Source organism: Papio anubis, chromosome 3 (assembly GCF_008728515.1).
Source record: "Papio anubis isolate 15944 chromosome 3, Panubis1.0, whole genome shotgun sequence".
Lineage (NCBI taxonomy): Eukaryota > Metazoa > Chordata > Mammalia > Primates > Cercopithecidae > Papio > Papio anubis.
This window is the reverse complement of record NC_044978.1, coordinates 177,107,814-177,124,386: the sequence shown is the minus strand read 5'-3', so window position 1 is coordinate 177,124,386 and position 16,573 is coordinate 177,107,814. Positions and strand designations below refer to the sequence as shown.

General features: G+C 48.0%; 1 protein-coding gene across 5 annotated transcripts in view; it reads left to right on the top strand.

Annotated features, from left to right (window-relative positions):
- The window catches only part of STX18 (syntaxin 18), a 126,072-nt gene that overhangs the window by 100,845 nt on the left and 8,654 nt on the right, over positions 1–16,573 (top strand). For 3 of the 5 annotated variants that reach the window (XM_009206519.3, XM_003898466.5, XM_021938213.2), the window contains 5 exons: positions 752–840; positions 10,430–10,488; positions 12,043–12,112; positions 14,724–14,804; positions 15,587–16,246. In XM_009206519.3, coding sequence (XP_009204783.1) covers positions 752–840; positions 10,430–10,488; positions 12,043–12,112; positions 14,724–14,804; positions 15,587–15,682 — 395 coding nt within the window. In that variant the 3' untranslated portion in view covers positions 15,683–16,246. Of the gene's footprint in view, positions 1–751; positions 841–10,429; positions 10,489–12,042; positions 12,113–14,723; positions 14,805–15,586; positions 16,247–16,573 lie in introns of those variants that run through there. The other 2 variants (XM_017958568.3, XM_021938214.2) reach the window with 2 other exon arrangements.

Genomic DNA, 16,573 nt, shown 5'->3' with positions numbered 1-16,573 from the left:
GGCTAAAGACTAGTGTATCCTCACGATGGAATATCATGCAGCAACTTAAAAGAACAAGGTAGATCTACTTGGACGATCTCCAAGATGTATCAATAAATCATACAAAGCAAGTTTTAGAACAGTATGTTACCATTGATATCTGTGTGAAAAGCAAGCAACCATACACACAAAACTGTGTATTACTTGAATTTCATAGGTAGGCAGGGACTCATATCTTTGGATGTGAATATGTTTAGATAAAATCTATGACGCTACATCAAAGCAGTAACTTCTGGGAGAGGAATAGGATTGGGGAACGGTATATCACTTCCTGTATATATATATGTGTGTGTGTGTGTATATATATACATGTATATGCATACGTATTTTTTACATTAAAAATATGTCTTACAGTCTTTACAAGTAGAGAGGTGTATTTGTGTCCTGAAGTAAAACATACTTTAAGACTCATTCTGAAGAATGTCCATTTAGTTTGCAGCCATTGCTGACATTGGTGCAATATTGAAACCGTGCGTAGGTCCCCTCCCCACCACACGCACACATGCATGTGCCTGCACAAAGACAATTTACAGCCTAAATGTTGTGAAAGAATTATGTCTGCAGTTCCTGAATATTAGCCCAGAGATCATGAAATATATGGACAAAGCTGTAAGATTCTGCTCCATCTCATGTTTGTGTTATGATTACATCCTAAGCCAGCCTATTCTAAAATGAATATTTGGTCTTCTATTTTCAATTTTTTTTTGAACAGAAAAGATTTTGGCTGAAACACAACCTGAATTGGGAACCTGGGGAGATGGCAAAGGTGAAGATGAGTTATCCCCAGAAGAAATACAAATGGTAATACTATTCTCTGCCTAATCATTTATTTTTAACTGGTTTTCATGAGACTGTTTCATTGAGAAACTCATCCTCAATGCCCTTGCCCTGATTTTTATACTGAGTTTTAAAAATTATAAATGTGTATCTTATATACACTTTCCCATTTGAGTTCCTAATTCTTAGTGTGCCTTTCATATGCTTTAAATTTGCAGTAGCATAATTAGAGAATAAATTTTTCCTTGGAAGAATTTTACTAATAATAGATGTCTTTTCAACAACAGTAAAATAGTCGTCTAGACTAAATAGGTCTTTTATAAATGCCACTATGATGCTTTTTAATTGTTTGAATTGCTAGTGCTATGGTAATGTGAAAAAAGTAAGATAATGACTGAAAAGTGAAATCTTACCTTAACTACTGATAGCACCTCCTTTTAGTTACCTGCCCTCGAGTTTCCAGCTGCTTAGCTTATCATCTCTAGGTGGGTTTCAAAAGGAAACTGATAGGTCTGCCAAGCCCCTGCCAGCTCATGTCCAGCAGTGTGTGTGCAGCTCATCTGGATACTGGTGTGACAGAAGCCAAATGGAATATGCTACCTGTGTGTGAGAACAGATGTCATCTAGAGCTGCTAGGATGTGACACTGTCCTATGCCTAAGACGTGGGGAATGTGGCTACCACACAGCATGCCTCCAGTGACTCTGCCTGGCAAGTGACAGCATTTTAAGTGTGCAGCAGTTTGCAGTGGACAGAATTTTTTGATTCTCATTTTATCCATGATACTCTTAATAATTGCACCAAGAGGTGGTGGAACATTAGCATCTCATTTTAACATTGGCAAAAGGCCGCAAAGGGTCTTGCCCAGAATCCCCTAGTTAATCAGGGAAGAGCTGGATTTCCAGCCCTCAAGAAGGTAAGAAGTGGAGCGTGAAAGCAGCTCTGTTGAGGAAGCATGGGATCCAGTCTTTTCCCAGCCTTGAGCCTCTCGGACTGAGGCATTTGTGTTGCTACTTATGCCACCTGAAACTTCAAGTTCTCTCTGTCTACTCCTGGCATGTCTTACAGGTCTCAGGTGTTTTTTTTCCCTCAGAGAGGCCCGGTGATCCCACCTGCAGCAGCTCCCAGATACTGTGTCCCATGACCCTACTTGATTTCCCCCCATATCCCCACTAGAGCACAAGCTCTGTGAGAGCAGAATCTTGTCTTGTTTTCCTCACCATATTCCTAGAGCCCAGAACAGTGTTTGGGAATTCTTTGTTGAATACATGAGTGACTTTGATGAGTATAACATAAAAGCTATAGGTTGTTTTCAACAGTAAGACAGAATCATCAGTAATAACTATTAGAATGTTCTAGTGTTCAGTTATTACTAGTATTATGGATACTTATGAATGGCTTCTCTATCCCAAGCCTTTTGCATATGTTGTCCTGTTGAATCTTCATGACAATCCACTCAAGTAGGAATTATCACTATTATGCAGTTGAAGAAAATGATGCACAAAAACTAAAGCCCTGCCCAACGTCACAGAACCAGTAAAACAGCAGAACCAAGCTCTGGCTCCAACCCTGCGCTTTTTCTCCAGTTGGTTCTGGTGGTCTAGGTGAGTGTTGCTGCATAGGAACAGCGTGGCACACTGACATAGGCCAGCCAGACAGGAGTCAGAACAGCCACGCCGGCCCACTGAAGCGTCATTGTTAAGCATAGTTGTGAGGCTGGGGACCTCCAGGGATGTCCAGGGCCACATGTCTGCTCTCGTGAGCATTGGCTGCCAAGGGCAGAGGACTGGCTTAGCATCCTCTTGCTCTCTGGACCCCCTGTTTCTTCTCCATGCCTGAAATAAAAGACTGAAACCAAATCTCTTTCCTAAAAATGACATGAACAAGTGAAGGCAAAATAAAGCCAAAAGCCAAAATCCAAAAGGCAGCACAGCCTAGTGGGAACAGTGCATCGTCTGACTGGAGTCCACACCTGGCCTCTCATCGTTGCAGCCCTGGGCCCTCTCACTGCTCGGGACCTCTGTTCCGTCATCTGTGAAATGGGCAAATAATGGCCACCTCACAGGTGGGGCTAAAGTCTGAGTGAGCTGGCCCATGAGGTGCGTGCAACACAGTGCTTGAAAAATTCTGTTTCCCCTTCCTTTACCCTTCAGAGTGGCAGGTTATACAAAGAGGCAGAAGAGCCTCTCCCTGCACAGGGTGGAAGAGATTGGGCACAGCTGCCCGTGTGCCATCAGTAGGGAAGGACTGTGGTGTGTATGCTGTCATGGCAGGGTCAGGGCATGCAGGATGGCAGCTGGAGCTCAGACCATTTTCATATGCCTTTCATGTACAATTCAGTTTCGCACAGATTTATCCACCCAGATGAGGGGTTTCCCCTTTAAAATCATGGCCTTGGAAGCTTGAAACTGATTCCAGTGATGGTACTGTTAGTCCTGACTTCCCTGAGACTTGCTTTGGGGGTTCTCCTTCAGAGCCTGTGATATTTTCTTTGGAATGCTAAGCAGAGCTGTCTTTATCCTTTATAGACAAAAATAATTCTGAACTAAGGAAATGACTCAAACACCTTAAATTGCCCTGCAAGTTTCTTGCCTTCCTCTCCAGCTTCTTTCCTGTTCCAGAATTCACCTTATGACTTGAATTAAGTGCTCACCAAATCCAGCAAATGGGGGAGCTAGGCCCTCGAGGTGCACATTGTGTAGAGGGTGGTTAGAGGAAGACAGCCGCAGGAATTCCAAGCAGTCATTGCGGTCAGTCAGGTTGAGAGATGACGAGGGCCTTGAGCCAGGAGTGGCAGTGAAGGTAGTGTTGAGAGCTGTGGCGTGGGAAATGGCCTGCACTGAAGTGTGAGATGAGGAAGGAACCTTGCACTTTCTGCCATGGGAGGGTGCACAGAAGGTGGGCAGGCTGGGGCTGAGCAGGAGATGATGAATTTCATGTAGACAGGTGTGAGTTTGAGGCATCTGTGGGACATTCATGAGAGGTGTCTATGGGCTCCAGGGCTCGGGCTAGAGAAAAGCACGTGGGAGACATCTTACAGCTGATGTCTGAAGCGTGGGCTTGAGCGAGGCTCTCTAGAAACAAGATGAACAGCGAGAAAGGAGAAGGGGTTGTGGACACCACCCTGGGGTACACTCCACTGGAGGGAGGCTGGGGCGGAGAAGCCCACAAAGGAACATAAAGAGGGATTGGATCATATTCCCATCTTACAGCCAAATAATGGCAGAAGTTTCTTAAAAATCTCTTAGGTTTTCATCAGTTTATATGAAATCCTTTTATGAGTGGAAATGAGTCATTTCCCCAAATATTATACCATTGCCCCATTTCTTTGCTAGAGAAAAAATGTGTACAGCTCTGTCTCTTCATTAAGAAAGAATACATTTGTGTTTAAGAAGAGTTTACCTTCTGTGTTGGGCTTTTTCTTTTTCTTTCTCTTTTTTATTTTTATTTTTTTATGCACTCCACCACTCTTCATAAAGGAAATAGCTAGAATAACAGTGGTGTGGGTTGTTTGTCCAAGGATTTTTGCCTTTCTCTGGGAGGCGGTGGTGAGCTAAGTATGTTAACCTTTGCAGCTATGTGACTTAGCAGCCTATAGGTGTGAAAGGTGGACAAGAGGAAGGCTGGCAGTGAGGATATCCATAATCACCTGACGCTCCCATCCCGCGGAGGGATGATGAAAGAACATGGGCTTTGGGACTAGACAGAGTTGACCATGAATTTATACCACTTACTATCTTTGTAAGCTGAGGCTAGAAATCACTGCCATCAGTGATCTCTTCAGAATCAGTACCCCACAGAATTGTCTCAAGTGCTGGATGCAGTAGCACCTGTAAGAGCACCCAGCAGAGGGCAGTGCAGACCAAATGGTGGCTCCCTCCCACCAGAGAGATACTGCCATGTCTGTGCACGGTGGCATGCCCTGCACATGTGCAGCACGTGATTTAGTAACTGATGTATCAGAGTACGGCTCCTCTTCCCACAATGAGGTTGATGCAGCATGCTTCTGTTTCATTCCACTGTCCTGAGTCATTGTCTAAAGACACTCCCAGTAACGCTGGTGATTCCAGCATGGAGGTATCAATGACTAAAGCAATCAGAATCAGCAGACTTCTTACTTTCTATTGTGTTACTGCAAGAGGATCGGGCAGAAGGCTGTAATGTTCAGTACTTTTATGACAGGCTAATTAATGTCCAGTTAACTTCTTTCTTAATTGGGAATAATAGGTAAGTACCATATCTTATAGTCTGACTCACTCCAATCTTATTTAAAAGGCCTAACTCTGAAAATAAAGAGAAAGAAATATAACACTGTTGGTTTTAAATTGGAAAATGTTGTAGCAAATCGTGGTCATAATTCATAATCACTGTTTCGGAATTTTTCCTCAGGGTAAAATAATAAATTAAGCCCAATATAGCAATATAATTCATTGTTTCACCCAAAGGAACAGTTATTACATATTCCAAAATGGTTGCAGGGTATTATATGATTTGCACGATAAATTTCCCTATATAATTCACGATACAGATATATTAATGCCTTTGAGTTCGCAGATGTTTGTGGTCAGGCTGAGTGGAACCAAATTGTTTTCCAAAACAATTGGAATTGTCCTGGGCCCTGCCAGCCTCCTTAAGTAATAGTGACCTTGTAGTTGTCTGGGAAATAGGCCTTTTGTTTTTTAAACACAGAGGCGGCTCTCCATTAAAACTGGCCATTGGCAAACCTCTCTCCTCAGCCCTTAGCACCTTTGATCCTTGAGGCACCTGGTTCTCTTCCTCTAGGGACTAGGTATTTTCCATCAAGAAAATGCCTCCCTTTCTAAAAACACAGTCACTTTACTTGCCTCAGGTAAAACCACCTGCATTTATTGATGTACTCCTTGGGATAATTTTTTAAAACATGAATGTGGCTTCTGTTTCTTAAATCCACATGAAAGTCATCTTCCAAGGCCCTGTCCCCTGAGGTAGGCCCGTAGAAACCCCCAGTGGCTGGCTGGCAGGGCTTGCCAGTTTCAGCTCATGGATCTAGAACAAGGAGTAGTGGAATCTGAATGCCACATAGTGAGAGCTGGACAGACCCTGGGGAGGCTCCAGGTTTACAGGCACAGCAAATGCTGGCTTCCACCAGAAGGATGTGGCAGGGTCCGTCTACTGGCGCATTATGGGGATCACAGGGGATCGAGGTGAGGGTCACACAGCCAGGAGTGCGAAGGGGTTTGGTACAGAGAAAGCACGTCTGGAAGAGTCCAGAAAGGGCCTGGGCAGGGGACTTCTGAGCTATGAGGGCCAGAGGGCTTTCTGGGATGGTCCCCTGTGCTCTTCAGTTAGCTTTTCTTGGCTCTCTGTGACACAAATACTTCTCTTGGCCTCATTTTATACTCAAAGGCCTTTGTAGGAGTGATTTTCTTTTGAAAATTAAAGAGGATTAGCTTAGAAAAGGATTTCTGTAACAATATATTCACAATGTGGATTTGTATCCCTTAAACCAGATTAGAAACCTTTTAGCAGGGCTTGATTGAAAAGTCTGACTGACTTCTAAATGGGATAAAACAGTCGAATAAATGATATTGCCTAACACGCATGTGACATATACCATGTGCCAAGTACTGCTCTGAGCCCGTCAGCATATGTTCATTTATGCAACCCATATGGAAGAGAGTATTGCTGGCCCCATTTTACAGAGAGCTTAAGTCACCAGCCCTAGGTCACATAGCTCCCAAGTCCTAGGCTGTTCAACATGATGCTGTGCTGCCATGGTTGGAGGGTGGGGGAGAGTGCTCGTCTAGCTGAGAGAAAGCATCGTGTTTTGGTAAGAGACCTTAACAGCGTAGAGCAGACGGACCAATGTAGGGAGCCCAGAGCAGCAGCTGGCAACCACCATGCATGGAAGGCCCAACCTGCCCACTGTACCCACCATCTCGGCCTCTCACCTTCCTTTGCAATTCCATAGGAAATGAGAATTTCCTTGATTGTGTTCAGGTTTGTCTTCACAAAGCATCTAGATACCCTGTCTGTCGTGCTGACCTTGGAGACCAGGTCTTTCATTCAGCACCGCACCTTGCAAAGTGTGACCACAAAGAGACAGATACTAGCTGCTGAGGCTCAGCGAGCTCTGGAAGAAGATGCTGTGGGTGCATTTCCCAGTGCCTGGGAGAGTGAGCTGGCTGAAAGCCACAGTGGGCCTCTAGGGTTTGCGAATAGAGGGTAGAAGTGGTCCCCACAGCATCTGACCACTCACTTTGCATATCCAGAAACTGACACCCAAGAGATTAAATCATGATAGACAGCATTCACCGAGAACTTACTATGTGCCATGCACTTTGGTAGACAACTCACATGTATTCACTCATGTATTCCTTCTGACAACCCCACTACTTAAGTACTGTTACTATCCCCATTTTAGTGACAAAGACAGAGACACCCAGAGATTGTTACCTCCAAAACAGCTTACTGCTTAGAAGGTGAGAGGCTAGAAGTCCAGCTGTGGCTTTGCAGCCTCAGGGTCAGGCAGAAAAGGATAAGAATCACCACATCTGTCCCCAAAGAAACTGACAGGCCCACCAGAAGCCAGTGACTGGCCCAGCATTGCCCCAGGGTTCCTACAAGGCCCCCAGAACTGGCTCCCATATCCACCTGGTACATGCACCACTACGCCTGCCACCCAGCAACAGATGAAGGGAGGCACACAGGTTTGCCATTTAGACAGTGTTGGAAGCCATCCTGACACCTGGTACAAGTCAGTGTTGTCAGCAGCCTTGCTATGACCTAATTGTCCTGGGCCCTGCCAGCCTCCTTAAGTAATAGTGACCTTGTAGTTGTCTGGGAAATAGGCCTTTTGTTTTTTAAACACAGAGGCGGCTCTCCATTAAAACTGGCCATTGGCAAACCTCTCTCCTCAGCCCTTAGCACCTTTGATCCTTGAGGCACCTGGTTCTCTTCCTCTAGGGACTAGGTATTTTTCAGGTGGGGTGGAAGGAAATTAGGACCAGCATCTGATCCCACTCCTGACTGCAGTGGAGGGCGGACGTGGAGCTATCAGAAGTAACAATTACGAAGAGGCCTAAGAGGAGGTGCCGCACATAAGTGCCTTATGCCACACGCCCTCATGTTGGGGAGGAAACAAGAAGAGCTTTGTTCCCAAGGAACAGACCAGGAATAAATCACCTCGAACCACTAATTTTGTTTAGGAACAGTTTCAAAGCATAAAGGGGACTGTGGATTTAAAAGGGCAGGACTGTATTTTGTCATTAGAAAAATTCAAGAAAATGCTCCCCCCGCCCCCTGCCCAAGAAAAACTGAGTAGTACCTGAATTAGCCAAAGTGAATTGGCGCCTACATGTTTTAGTAATTACATGTTTTCCTTAAATACTGTCCTTTTAAGTAACTGTTGAAGTTAACAGAGCTGATACTTTCAAACTCAAAAGTGGAAGTTTTATTCTCTTAAATAGCCTTTGTCTTGCCTAATTAAAGGGGCCATAAGCAATTCTGTGTCAGCAGCCAGCAAGGCAGCCTGCTGTGGATGAGGTGGTCCTGCAGGGAGCTTTCCGCCCTTCCCAGAGCTTTGCCCCAGTCCCCCTGTTTTCTGGCCTGGCAGGTCTGGAGTGCAGCAGATGCCTCCTTGTGTTTTGATGAGTAGCCGGGGCCGAGAACTGGTGTCCTGTCATGTGTGAGGCCCTGGGCTGGGCTCAGGGTCCAAAGGAGGACAGCTGCCCTCCACAGAGAGAAGACAGGTCCCTGAACAAGTGTGAGAAATGTCCTTGAAGAGCCAAGTACAGGGGAACTTGGTAACAAGAGTGAGGAAGTAAAAGAAGGTGATTCAGTCTGCCCTGAGGTATCAGATCGCTAGGAAGGTGCCTGGGGTTTTGAGGGACCTCGTGGAGTTCTGCAGCCAGGCAGGAAGCTAGCCTGTGCAGAGCAGAGCTGAGGTGGGAGATGTCACGTGGCCAGGTCATGGATAACAGTGTGCCTTAGACCTGATCTGTAGCAGCAACGGGCAAGGCCAGCATGAGGCATTCTGGCATGACTAGCACTTGAGATCACTTTGACCAAGGATTGGATAACAGGCTGGAGGCAAGTGAGAAAGGATGAGGGTAGAACGTGGACAGTAGGGGAAGGGCTGAATACAGCAAGTGCATGTGTGGGGGCAAAACTGGTGGACTTAGGAAGGGGCGCATGTGTGAAGAGCACCTGCATAGAGCACAGCTGGGGTACTTGGAGGGGAGGGGTTCTGGGTGGGAAGGAGACTGCTGGGGAGGCCCTGCAACTCATTTCCGCCCTAGGACAACGGGAACAAGGTCAGGCTGTTGCATGAGTCTGTGCATCCCAGCGCAGGAAGTGCCAACATAGCCCATGATGGTCAGCTGCCTCCCATAACCATTGTTTCCCTTGTATTTTTGGTTTACTAAGCAAGTGATAAGCCAGATCTTCAGTCGATTCGGAGCCTCTGGGGGCTTGCTTGTATTTATTCCTCCCACCCCTGTTACAGAATGCTCGGAAAACATTTGTGGATTTGATGGCAGCTTTAACTGATATGAAAGAAAGAATAACTGGAATGCCTTTGCAAAGTTACGTTCCACACAGTTCCCACCCTCAGGAAGCTCAGAGTGACACAGGAAGTTTGGGATGTGCAGTTTATTACAAGGCAGAAGGGGACTACTATCCGAAGATATTTTCAGAAAATGGTAGGCCAGGGATAGGAATATGAGAAATGAGTTTGAGCTTAGGGGCCCGGGTAGGTCTCCTGGAGAAGTGGGGCCTGCGGGACACACCAGGGAGGAAATGCAGGATGCCCCTGACTCCCTGCACATTCCGGGAGTTGAATGGACCCACAAGGACAGGGCTGTAGGGGCCTGCGGTGAGGGCAAGGAGCTGTTCCTTGTTCCTGTCCATTCTCTGTGCTGAGTTTCAGGAGCTTCCATCCTTTTCTTTCGCCCATATCAAGCTGGCAAGAATGGCTGACAGAGCAACTATCTGTGCCAAGCTCACTCAGCTCCAAGAAGCTCCCATGTATCCCTGGTGTCAGGGCACCTGGCCTCACCCAGCCTGAGCACTGGGAAACATGCTGGTCTGGCTCTGGGCCTCTGTCCCTGTTGAGCAGTGGAGTGGCCAGGGGCATGGCTCTGAGGTCAGAGGGGCCCAGGGGCAGCTTGGCCAAGCTGCCGACCCCCCCTTCCTCTCCAGACCCTCCCCACACCAGATCCTTCTCCATATTAAAAAATATATATAGTCCTTCAGTATACTTCATGAGAGAAAACAACAACAAAAGAATTTTTTTAATAATGGTACCAGAGGCAGGAAGCTGGCCGTGGGAGCCCAGGGGAGAGCGCATAAGTAGATACAGCTACAGCCATAGCAGTCAGCTTGCACCCCTGGAGTGCAGTGGTTGAGATGGAAAAGTCCATTACCAGGCAGCACAGCTGTTTTTTAAAATTTTCTCCTGAAAGCAGGGACGTTGTTCACACTAATGCTCTCGGTCATCCAGCACCAGCCACCGTGTTGCTGCAGCTGGAAATGGGGGCTTCGGCAGTGGTTCCTGGAGCGCAGGTCCGCTTTCTTGTTAGACTCTTGCCTAAGTTCAGTATGATGTCATCCTGAGTGTGTTTGTTTCCTCGCAGTTTGAACAGGAAAATCAGCGACTCATTGGTGAAATGAACAGCTTGTTTGATGAAGTGAGGTATGTTTGTAGCTCCTCTGTGAGCTGATAGCCTGCTTTACAACTTTCCAGAAACTAGGAACGTTATTTACCTTGGTGCCCAGGCATCCACATGGGGCCCCTGGGCTGGTGCAGCTCCCCTCAGCCATTTTGACAGGGCTGGGGTGGGCATGTGGCCTGAATCTACAACTCCCTCAGCCTGTGGGCCTGTGGGTTACCTCCCGCCTGCTGCCACTGCTGCGGGGGGCCCAGGTGCTTTCTACCCCAAGAGATGCAGGAGTGACTGCAGATTACCTGCGTGTAATTTCCACCACCATTTGGGCTGTTTCCATGCAGCGACTCTGAAATGAAATGGGGCCCTCGTGAAGGACAGCTGACCAAGGGAAGCCCTCTTTTGCAAATGGCTTCACTGGGGTCTGCCTGCTCCTGTACCCACCAGGGGGTCAGGAATGCAGAAGGCAAGGCCTTGGTCACCCGCACGTGCACCCACTGAACTCTAGTTTCTGTGGGAAGGCCTGCAGCATGCTGAAAGTAAGGCCCAGGACTTTGCAGAGCCTTTTGTATTATGGACATGTCCCCCAAATCAAATCAATCCTGATGCTGCACTCAACACAGCCTGAGGGTTTTCTCAGTGTAGGTGTCAGCCTCCAAGGGGCTCTTCGCCTTCTGTCCTCAGATGGACCTCCCAGTCCTCCTCCAACAGCCTACCTTTCACTGTCCGTCCCCGCTACTCCCCCATGCCCAGATACTCACTGGCTTTTCTTCCCCCATCTCCTCCCCTGCCCTCCTGCCACTGTGACACTGTTGGGATTCGTCTCTGCTTCCACCTGGCCAGGAGCTCAGCTCCCACCACTTTTCGCCTCCTGCCACTTCCTGTCACTGCTTTGTGCTGGAACAGCAGTTAACTTCAGCCTGGGCCACCTTCCATTTGTAAATAGATGGGCCCCCACCTGTCCCGCAGGGTAGCCCAGGCTGCCCCTGACACCAGGAAGATGGCTAGCCCAAGTGTTTCAGATCCGACAGAACACTCCGTTGCCAAACCAAGACATGGCATTTTCTAAATGAATCAGAGGAGCTTTTTTCTTGGAACAGGGAGTTGGTTTGAGGGTAAATACACTTTTTTCTTTAACCCGCTGAGCAGTAACAAAGCAGGATCATCAGCATATTCTGACCTTCTGAATCCCCACCATGTGTTACCATGGTGACAAGGCTAGGCAGAGAACTTACTGGAGACTGCTTTCTGTAACTGGGGCATAACCAGACCCTCCCCGCTCCTTGACCAGTGACACAGAATGCAAAGGGCCCTGCCCACACCCACCTCTTGGGACTGGGGCTCAGTTGGCATGGTAGAGTGGACTTCCAAAAAGCCCAGCGTGCTAGGCTACACCGGGAGGACAGGGAAGGTGACCCAGTAAGGAGAGTTTGCCTTCCTCTCCAATCTCTTCCCCCAGCCGACATGGTATGCTCCCCCGTCTCTCCCACCTTCATGTAGAAGACAGGATTTCTTTAGAAATGTGTAACAGTCCTGTTAGATTACCAAGTACTAATAGTTAATCTATTCTTCTTTTTATGAAGGCAAATCGAAGGGAGAGTGGTTGAGATTTCCAGACTCCAAGAGATATTCACGGAAAAGGTTTTGCAACAGGTAAAAACAAAAACAAAAACAAAGTAGCTGTACGTTTTAACTTAAAGGGGAATGTACTTGAGAGACATTTTTCCCAAAGGCTGCTGCTCTGCGCAGCCAGGAGCAGAGCCATGTGTTGCTAGCAGGTGTGCGTGCGCAGAGCTCCTCAGGGAAAAGCTCTCACTACCCAGAGCTGCCTCTGCACACGTGTGATGGAGGAAGAGCTCCCCACAGGGGATCCACTGGCCCCACTGACCACGCCATGTGGTGGTGCATGCAGTGGCATGTGGGAGGAGAGTCCAGGCCTGGCAGTCAGGGTTCTGGATGTGCTGGGTGAGCTAGGTAGCCCGGCCAGGCAACAGTTTCCCATCTATAGATTGGAGTGACCCCTGCAGGGTTGTTCTCCATTTGAGAGAGAACTACAGAACGATGCTGACGGGCAGTTGCTTTTCCGTCAGTAGAGTTACAGGAGCTCAGACCCAGGCCTCTCACAATGCAAGGTCCATGCCACCTCAGGGATGGTGCCTGCATGGGAAATAGGATTGTTCTTTTCAAGTCAATTTTCTGAAATTCTTCCAGCCAATAACTGGCAAAACTTTTAGGGACCTAATAAATTTGCCCTTTTCTTTTTAGCACCCAAAGACAATGGGAACGTTTGAAAGACAAATTTTTCTCCAGTATGTTAAACTAAACTACTTAACTTAAAATACTTCTCTCAAAATGACTTTCCATAAACCACACAGCCAGAGTGAAATCATTGTAAATGAGGTACATTAAGTCTAACAGCAGTTGGAAGTTCGGGTTCATAGGAGTTGCTCTTTTGAATAACACTATCCTGCTTCAAACCTCCCAGCGGCTGCAGGGGGCCTGGAAGGGGTGTGCAGAGCACAGGCAGAGCCTTGCCTTGGCTCACCAGGAGTTTCTTTTTTTATTTTTTTTTAATTTTTTTTTGGAGACGGAGTCTCGCTGTGTCACCCAGGCTGGAGTGCAGTGTTGTGATCTTGGCTCACTGCAACCTCCTCCTCCTGGGTTCAAGCGATTCTCCTGCCTCAGTCAGCCTCCCGAGTAGCTGGGATTATAGACATGCCACCACGCCTGGCTAATTTTGGTATGTTTAGTAGAGACGGGGTTTCACCATCTTGGCCAGGCTGATCCCGAACTCCTGACTTCAGGTGATCCACCCGTCTCGGCCTCCCAAAGTGCTGGGATTACAGGCATGAGCCACCAGGCCCGGCCCACCAAGAGTTTCTAAGGCCTGAGGAACGATATGTGTTTCTTGTTTTTTTCATCAGTGTTACATTGTAGTTCATATTGATTCTCTCATTGGAACCTTGGCAGTGGTCACTTAGCTCACACTTCGAGATTCTCTAAAATGGGGTGATGACAGGGCAAAGCCATCTCGGTAACATTCATTGCTGGGAATAGAGGCCACAGGCTGCCTTCCTCCCTAAAATGTGTCAGGTTTCTCTAAAAACCCACACTAGCATTCATTCCGCCCTGACCGTGTTAGGAAGCAGCTTCACCACCACCAAAAGGAGGAGAGAAGCAGGCACTCCTGCTCGTGAGGCCGTCTAGCACCGTTGCTGCTCCTGCGGGGCCAGACGCCCCCTTGTTAGACCAGGATCCCACGCTCCTCAAGCTTTCCAAGGCTTTGTTTGGAGTAAACGTTTTATGTAAGCATCCTGCATCCTATTCTGATTTTAAAATTTAGCCTGTTTTTTTAAAGATATAATAGTAAAACACAAAGCACTGTTTTTGAAGCTAGCATATGTATTTCGAAACACATATATGTTAAAGCTTACTTCTGTGGACTTCAGAAAGAAATGAGAGACTAGAAGGGAAGCCTCTGGCATATGGTGGCTGCTCCACAAACAGTAGCTCTTAGGTTTTTGTCCCTGTCATCAGCAAGTGGCGCAGGAGGGATGGTAGGTGCAGTGGAAGGAGCACTGCAACAAGATGGGGTCTCAGCCCTGCGCGGTGACTCACGCCTGTAATCCCAGCACTTTGGGAGACCAAGGCGGGAGCATGGCATGAGCTCAAGAGTTCAAGACCAGCCTGGGCAACATAGGGAGACCCCCATCTCTACAAGAAAGTTTTAAAATGTAGCTAGGTGTGGTGGCGCATGCCTGTACTCCCAGCTACTTGGGAGGCTGAAGTGGGAGGATTGTTTAAGCCCTGTCTCAAAAAAAAAAAAAAAGTCTCATCTCAGTCCTGCCACTTGGTTGCTATGTGACACGACTTTTGGTCAAGTTAGTAAACTTCTCTGAGCCGTGAGTTTCCCTTTCAGAAAATAGGGGTAATACCTACTTCTTGGGGTGCTGTGAGGGTTTGTGGCTGTGCAAGTAAAGCCGTTTGCCCTTGCTGACGGCTGCTGTTCTTGTCATGATACATGCTTCGGGGAGGAGGAAGTTGCTGTATAGGTCAAGCATCCCTAAACTTAAAATCCAAAACGTGAAATCCTAAGTGCTCCAAAATCTGAAAGTTTCTGAGTGCCAACACGACACTCAAAGGAAACGCTTGTTGGAAACTCTGAGTGCCAACATGATACTCAAGGGAAATGCTCGAGGGAGCATTTTGGATTTCAGGTTTTGGATAAAGGATACTCAACTTGTATTTATCTTTTCTTCCACAGGAAGCTGAGATTGATAGCATTCACCAGTTAGTTGTGGGGGCAACTGAAAATATCAAGGAAGGCAACGAAGACATCAGAGAGGTAGGTACTGTTTGGGTTCCCCAGGTCCGACGTGGTGCAGCACTGAGTCCGAGCAGTGGGTGTCAGTCTCACAGGCATAGCTGCCCAGGAGCCTTGCTGGGCAGAGCTCACAGGGCAGATCACAGACTTGTGTGACCATGAGGCCATGGTCCATTCCAACGGAGCTGCGTGTGTTCATGAGACCCACCACCCATTGCCCACCTTGGCTGCTGTTGAGAGGCAGTGGCTCCCCAGCCTCCAAAGGAGCAATCCAGGGTGGGTAGGGGTACTCCTGGCAGGGTCAGGCCAGCTCCCCGTGTACAGGGATGCACACAGGTGGACGAGCTTGCTGGCCCCCACCAAGGGGTCAGAGCCTGGCCCTTACAGAGGACACTACAGCCATCCTGTTGAAGGGACTGTTTCTCGAGCTCAGTCCTCAGGGTTGGGTCACTACAGACATCGTGTTACTGGGAAATACAAAACTTGGGGTCACACTGTGCTCGGGGCCTTTAACCCTGGGACAGAAAGGAGTGATTCCGAGAGTGTGTTGAGGGAGAACTGTGCCGGACACAAATGATGGCCAAACAGAGGGAACTAGAACCCATTTGTCTTCTGGTGGATCTCAAACCCACTTTTTGGTTTTGCTTAGTAATTAAGCCATCTATTCAAGGTAAGCACAGATGGAGTGACACCCATAGTTACAGCCAGGATCAGGAGAGCACGTGGGAAGAGTGGGGCATTTCAGAGCTGCTCAAACCACACTCCTGTGTGATAAAAACCCCTGTGCTCCCATCCCTGCCCAGGCCATTAAAAACAACGCTGGCTTCCGTGTGTGGATCCTCTTCTTCCTCGTGATGTGCTCCTTCTCTTTGCTCTTCCTCGACTGGTACGACAGCTAGCCTGGGCCGCGGGGGCCCAGCACGAGAGTCCGCATGGGCGCTCACAGACTGCGTGCTCCATGTACCTCCGGTGCTGGAGCATGGTATGACCAGATTTTATCACAGTGCCATTTGAAGGGAAAGGGGTTCGGACAGACAGACATTCCCCAAAAAGGGATACCCCGGGCCAATGGTGTTCAGCCCGTTTAGCAGCTGAAAAATAAAACAGTGTACACCAATGGGAAGCAGCCTGTGTAGCCATCATCAGGTAAGACAGACTGAATGCGGGAGCTGGTGATTAGCGGCTCCTGAACTTGAGGCTGCCTTGGCAGGGGGGCTGCTCCAGTAGCAGGGGCACAGCAGGCCTCAAGAGCCCCTAATTGTCTCAGGGTTCAAAGGAAGTCACTGACCTTTCCCATCCGGTAGCTTCAGGGAAGAAAATAACGTCTCTCAACAAATGATTACTTCTTTGTTTCCTTGTGGCTTCTTGTCTGTCTGAGTCAACCAATACACAGACTCACTGGATTATAGAAAAGAAAATTCACATCTGCCTTGTTAATCTAATAAATACAATTACAGACCCTTCATGTGTTGTCAGTGAGTCTTAAGTTGAGAAATTCAGTGGCAGCCCAGCCATCTCCTATCAGGGAAGAAATGCAGGGGAGACTGGGGCCCTCAGTGAGGGGCTGCCTGGCGTGCTGCCCCCAGAGCAGGCAGGGGGTGTGGGAGGGCCAGTTTCCTGCCACTGGGTCCAAGGAGCCTTTGTTCAAAGGAGGAAGTGGGCCACAGGAAGAACGGGCCTGCTGCTTTCGTGCCTGTGCATCTGACCTTCCGGGAAGTATAAACAGGAACACCTATTGGCAACTGAAGGCGTGAGACATCTGGACCACATCTGTACAGAAAGCATCCCAG